The sequence below is a fragment of the Engraulis encrasicolus genome, chromosome 24 (genome assembly GCF_034702125.1).
Source record: "Engraulis encrasicolus isolate BLACKSEA-1 chromosome 24, IST_EnEncr_1.0, whole genome shotgun sequence".
NCBI classification, from domain to species: domain Eukaryota; kingdom Metazoa; phylum Chordata; class Actinopteri; order Clupeiformes; family Engraulidae; genus Engraulis; species Engraulis encrasicolus.
In genome coordinates this window covers 20549684-20556307 of record NC_085880.1, presented here as the reverse complement: position 1 = coordinate 20556307, position 6624 = coordinate 20549684, and the positions used below count along the sequence as shown (strand labels likewise).

Here is a 6624-nt window from a genome sequence, read left to right as displayed (position 1 = left end):
TATGATTAGCTTCAAATATTAATAATATTCATATTTTGAGGCAAGACATTATTCAACAACAACAATTTTAGAGCCACTAAAACCTATTCATTTTTCACTTGTCCGCAGTCACCAACTAGCCAATTACCACCCGGACAACTTAAATCAAAAACCCTTCTCATTGGATACATATTCTCTTCCGTCAGCCAGGTTGATAAGCTAATTAATGAAATCACTTGTGCTAGCACAGGCAGAAGGAATCATATCTGGCAAGTCTTTTACTTTAGCAGTCCAGTTTGTCCACCCCTGCCTACAATTTCATGACCTGTCTTGGGCTTTTTTGTTTCCTCATTAAGTTTTATTAAAAATCTGATTCATTTGGTTTAACCCAATCCCTAATCCAAGCCCTAATCGTAACCCACTTACAAAAAGGAGCAGCTATTTTACCAATGGTTTGGCTCCAGCTACATTGGCTTTTTTTTATTCATAAGCGCCTTTCAAAACACTGAAGGACACTGTATAAAGATAAGCAACAATAAAAACAAGACACATAAAAAACACAAATTCAAACAAAAGAAAAAAGTCTTAAAGTCATAACTGTAACAGATTAGTTTTTGAGTCTGAAATTGAATAGGGGTAGAGTCAATATCACGGATGTCAGGGGGAAGTGCATTCGAGAGCTGGGAAACAGAGCGACTGAAAGTTCTCCTCCCCATGGTACTGAGGCGGGCTGAGGCGACAGAGGGGAGGATGGAAGAAGGAACAGAGGGAGCGAGAGGGGATAAGATTGTGGATGGCCTTGAACGTGTGGAGGAGTATTTTAGAATTAATTCTGGACTTGATAGGGAGCTAGTGGAGATGCTGCAGTGCAGGGGTAATGTGGAGACAAGAGGGGGTTTTAGTGATGATGCAAGCAGCTGAGGTCCGGACCAGTTGACGGTTTTGGCTGGATTGCTGAGGGAGACCAAAGGGGAGAGAATTGCAGTAGTCAATGCGGGAGGTGACAAGACTGTACAATGATGGAGGTAGTTAGAAGCAGATGTTAGTGTGTCAATATTGTGTGAACTTGGTAGATGTACAGTATATTAATTAATTGTACAACATGTTTCATTTACATGGAAAGAATGAAGTAATAACCATATGAATTAAATCGAACAATATGAGTGTGCAACAGGTTGGACTGTTCGGGGTGGGTGCAATGACTGGGCCGGGACCATAGGGGAGCTGTGGCGCTGAGGTATAGGAAGTGCCCGGTCAGAAATTATGGCTTCCTTTAAAAAACAGGAAGTTGGAGGTGCCGGGCCTCTTTGGTCTCCATTGTGAAGGGGGTAAGGTTGGTGGCGTGCAGCTTTATTTTCTTTTGAGTGCCTGTGTTGTGTGAAAGATATTGAGTGTGTTTATGTATTGAGACTGTTTAACTTACCTGGTTAACTTACCTTGGTGACTCACCTGACTCTCCTGTAGCTGGGTTCCGTTGGTGTTGTGTGAGTGCATGAGTGCAGTCTTAATGTGTGATTGAAGGTTTGTGTGTGTGTGTGCTTGCTTAATTTTTTGTTTGTCTCAGACAGGGTGGCCAACCTGTGCTGGGACACTATGCGCCACCAATTACTCTAGCCAGTGGCCCAGTGAGATAGTAGTTTGTTATTGATAATGTGTGTGTTGATTTTATGCTTTTAGATATTATGTGTTTAACTTAATAAAGATAATTGTATTTAAAACAGATAGTCTATTTAATTAGTTGGGTTTTAAGCCGGTGCATCGTGGGCCACTGGCTGGGGTGAGGGGTTAGCTGCTCACCACAGTCTTATGTATTTAGTGTTTGTTTTGGTTTTACCCTTAACGGTTTGCAGTGCCTTTAACCCTTTGCATGCTGATAATATTGTGTGTTTGTAGTCCTAGGATTTGTAGTGGTTATAGTATTGCAGTGTTTCCCGTTTGCATTGATACCCCTGTAGGTGAGCAGCTATTCCTCCGATCCTCCCATTTGTCTTCTGTGTCCTTTGTTTCAATAAACCCCCATATACATTTGATTTGTCTCTTTGGTCTTCTGTGGTGTCCACGACTTACTGGTGTCTGAACTTGTTACATCTTTGGCGTAGTCTGCAGCACCAGTAATTTTTCAAAGTCGTACACCATTGAAGATGTCTCAAAACGAAAATGAGGGAGTTGGGAGACCAAGAGCTTTGTCTATGCCATCTTTCTTTCCATACATGATGCCTTGTTCTAGATTCTCAGGGGGGAGAGGGGCAAATGACATTTCTTTTAAACAATGGAAAAGTGATTTGGAAATGTGGTTTCGAATGTGTGCTGTACCGGAAGAAAACCAAACTGATTGGGTTATTAACTGCTTAGATGGGGAAGCAAAGCGGGAGATAGCCATTTTACCTGACACTGACAAAGACACAGTAGCTAAAGTTTTCAAAAAGCTTAAAGATTTGTATGCTAGCCCTGCCTCTGCCTCAGTCACTCGCTCGCTCTTTTTCAATTGTAGGCAACACTCTGAAGAGGGTGTGAGAGGCTTTGCGCTCCGCCTACAGGAGTGTTGGCAAAAAATGATGGTGAAGGACGCTGCCAATATCCTGAACCCAGAGGTGCTGATGCGAGACCAGTTCATCTCTGGACTTTCGGATGAAGGGCTGAAGAGGGACCTGAGGCTAAAGGTAACATTGAATAATGACCTTAAATTTTCAGACGTGAAGACTGAGGCAGTGCTGCGCGCCGGGTTGGAGGAAGAGGGCCATGCCTACTGTGGAGCAGTGAGGAATGCCACACAAAAGCAACCTTGGGAGGACGATCTTAAGAAACTGAAAGTGGAACTGAAAGCAGAGCTGTCAAAGGAAGTCGAAGTCCAAGTGAACAATCTCTCCCAGACCCTCCTGCAGGGTATTAGAGAAGAGTTCCAGAAATCAAGACAGCAGGGGAGTTCCCAGAGCAATGGCTCGCTGCAGGCCCCCCAAAGGTCACGGAGCTATTCCCCAGCCCCGAGACACCAACGGGCAGGTCGACAGCCAAGGCCCCGTGAGTATGATGAACAAGGGCGCCCCATATGCTTTAACTGTGGAGCCCCTGGTCACATTGCCCGCAATTGCCCTAAGCAGAACCCACAGCCCACTTTAAACTAGTGTCCCCTGCTGTTGAGGATCAAACGGTAGGCCCACTTGTAAATGATCCACTACATGCACCTCCTAGGTCACAGGAAAAGTCATGCCCCACCCCTCACCAAGTAATGTCTGCAGTAAACCCTACACATCTCAAACCAGTCTCTCATTCTGCTGTCACCCCTCCACCAACAAACCAGTCCCCCTCGACACTGTCCATGCCAAAACCTGACCCACCCCATACAAGTCCCCTGTCATTGCATGTAGCTAACTCCACAGCTGAAAATGCCCCTTCAAGCACAAGTCTGCCCTCTTGTGATCTTGTTGGGGAATGCCCCATGATACAGGTGTCCATGGATGGAGTTGCTGTCTCGTGCCTGCTGGATACTGGCTCCCAAGTATCCATGATGCGTCAGGACTGGTTTGAAGAGCATTTCGGAACAAATGGTCAACGGCTGAAGGATCCAACCTCCTGGCTAAAGCTGAGAGCAGCCAATGGCAAAGAAATACCATATCTGGGGTATGTAACGCTTCAGGTGGACGTTGCTGGTGTAAGCCTAGAGAATGTGGGCGTAATCGTAGTCAAAAATTCATGTCTGACAGTGTCTGCACTAGTGGGGATGAATATCATCAAAGAAGTTTGGCAGATCTTGTTCCAGAACAGTGCCCCCTGTGATGTCAAAAGGCAACCACCATTGAACGCCTTTGGAAAAGTCATGTGGCAGAAAGCTATGCACATCTGCCAAAAAGAACACCGCTTCACCTCACCAGAGGGGTTCGTGGGCTATGCCCGTCTGGCCAGTCGGCGCCCTGTAACAGTGCCAGGTAATCGTGAGGTGCTCTTGAACTGTAAAGCTCGAAACGGGCCTTGTGGTCGAAGTTACGAAGCCCTTATGGAGCCGCTGCCCACCAGAGACGGACTGCTGGTGGCTCGCACCCTGGTGAATGTGAACAATGGTCAAATGCAGGTGCGTGTCCGAAATATCAGTAATACACCAATGACCTTGTACCCATACCAAAAATTGGGAGAATTGCTGACATTAAATGTGTGTGAAGTGTTTGATGACTGCCCTGACTTGCAGTTGGTCCCCAATGAAGCCAGTGGGGTGCCAGTAAATGCAGTGGAAGCAGGTAGTGTGAACGCCAACCCACCACCTCAATTTGACCTAGAAGGGGTGCAATTGTCAGCTGAGCAAAAAGAAAAACTGGCCACACTGTTGACTACACATCAGTCTGTCTTTTCACAGCATGAGGAGGACTATGGCTGCACGGAGACCATCCTACATGAGATACCAACAGGGGATGCAGCCCCAATCAGACAGAGATATCGACAGATCCCTCCAAATCTGTACGGTGAGGTCAAGGCTTTGATTAAACGAATGTTGGATGCCGACATAATCAAACCCAGCTCAAGTCCATGGTCCTCTCCTATAGTCCTAGTACGGAAAAAGGATGGCTCCATTCGGTTTTGTGTAGACTATAGGCAGCTGAACCAAGTAACCCGAAAAGACTCATACCCCCTACCCCGGGTGGAAGAAGCATTAGCCAGCTTAAAGAAGGCCCGCTGGTACTCGACCCTTGATCTTGCATCAGGTTACTGGCAAGTCAAAATGCACCAAAAAGATATGGACAAAACGGCTTTCACCACTCCTATGGGGCTATTTGAGTTCCAACGAATGCCATTCGGACTGTGCAATGCACCGGCAAGCTTCCAACGCCTAATGGAGAGCTGCTTGGGAGATCAAAACTATCAATCATTGTTGATTTACCTTGATGATGTGATTGTTTTTGCCCCAGACTTTAATAGCCACCTTGATCGCCTTGATTTTGTCTTCTCTCGCCTCTCCCAGCAGGGTCTAAAGTTGAAACCAGACAAATGCAAGCTCCTCCGAAGCAGTGTCCAGTATCTGGGTCACGTGGTATCTGATGCTGGAATAGCTCCAGACCCTGACAAGGTGGTGGCTGTTCAGGAATGGAAGGTACCAAAGTCCACAACCGAGTTGCGAGCCTTCCTTGGCCTGGCTGGGTACTACCGCAGATTTGTTAAGGGGTTCTCACAAACAGCAGCACCACTGCATAAGCTACTGGAAGGGCACCCCACCAAGAAACCTAAGGCCAAAGCATCATGCCCCCCATGGAATTGGTCAGATGATTGTGAAGCAGCCTTTGAATCCCTAAAACAAGGCCTTGTGCAGGCACCACTCCTGGCATTTGCCGATTTCACATTACCCTTCCTGCTTTATACAGATGCAAGCCACAAAGGCTTAGGGGCTGTGCTCTCTCAAAAACAAGATGGACAGGAGAAGGTTATTGCTTATGCCAGTAGGGGTCTCCAGGGTGCAGAACGCAATGATGCGAATTATAGCTCTTTCAAATTGGAACTACTGGCTCTTAAGTGGGCAATCACTGAAAAGTTCCACGAGTACCTCCTTGGATCAGATTTCACTGTATACACTGACAACAATCCCCTTGCACATCTGGCCACAGCACGATTAGGGGCAGTGGAGCAACGGTGGGTGGCTCGGCTGGCCAGCTACAGATTCCAGGTCAAGCACCGCTCTGGCAAGTCAAATGTAAATGCTGATGTTCTGTCCTGTTACCCAGTAGGTGCTGCAGTGGTGCCAGAGGAAGACGATGGCATGGAAGTCCCCGGGTTCGAAGAGGTGACCGTTGAAGTGGTGCAAGCTTGCCTCTCAGGGTCCTGCTCAGCAGCCTCTACAGGACCAGTGTCAGACCAGCCACCGCCCTCTGGGGGCTCCAGAATAGGACAAGACTGGACAATGCAAAGGTGGGCAGAAATACAACAGCAAGATCCTGTAATCTCACGTGTATTGCATGTTTTCCAGACAAAGAGGCCTTTGCGGCGGGAGGAGCGAGAACGAGAGACCCCCAACGTGCTGAGGCTGTTGAAAGAGATGCCCCGTCTGCGGCTTCGAGAAGGAGTGCTGTATCGGTGCATTCAAGATCCAAACACCAACATGCTGCGCTACCAGCTCATTCGCCCTCAAAGTCTACAGAGGGAGGCATTCACCTGTTGCCATGACAAGATGGGACATTTTGGAACTGAAAAGACTCTGAAAACATTGCAGATAAACTACTATTGGGCACACATGGCTGCCGATGTCCAGAAATGGTACTCAGAATGCCCGCCATGCATCCTTAGGAAAAGACCTGGCACGTCAGCTGTTGGCTTGACCCCTATTGCTGCCTCCTACCCTCTCGAACTGGTCACCATGGACTTTCTGTCCCTCGAAGCAGCAGTGGGGGGCTTTCAAAACATCATGGTGCTGACTGACCACTTCACCAAGTTTGCCTGGGCAGCAGCCACCCGAGACCAAACAGCAGTCACCACAGTGAGGGTCATGTGGCAGCAGGTCATACAGTACTTTGGCTGTCCGTCCCGGTTCCACTCAGACCAGGGTCCAAATTTTGAGGCAGCAGTGGTGAAGCAGCTCTGTGAACTATACGGCTGTAAGAAGAGTCATACCACTCCTTACCATCCAGAGGGTAACGGCCTCACAGAACGTTTCAACCGGACCCTACTTGG

The 6624-nt window shown here is 47.6% G+C and overlaps 1 protein-coding gene across 1 annotated transcript; it reads left to right on the top strand.

The window, feature by feature from the left end:
- Positions 1–2689: 2689 nt before the first annotated feature.
- LOC134441724 (uncharacterized) lies at positions 2690–5822 on the top strand. The gene is made up of 3 exons (XM_063192114.1): positions 2690–2997; positions 3425–5056; positions 5685–5822. The coding sequence occupies exons 1-3, from the start codon at positions 2914–2916 to the stop codon at positions 5742–5744; spliced, it is 1776 nt and encodes a 591-aa protein (XP_063048184.1). The 5' UTR covers positions 2690–2913; the 3' UTR covers positions 5745–5822.
- The last annotated feature ends 802 nt before the right edge of the window (positions 5823–6624 follow it).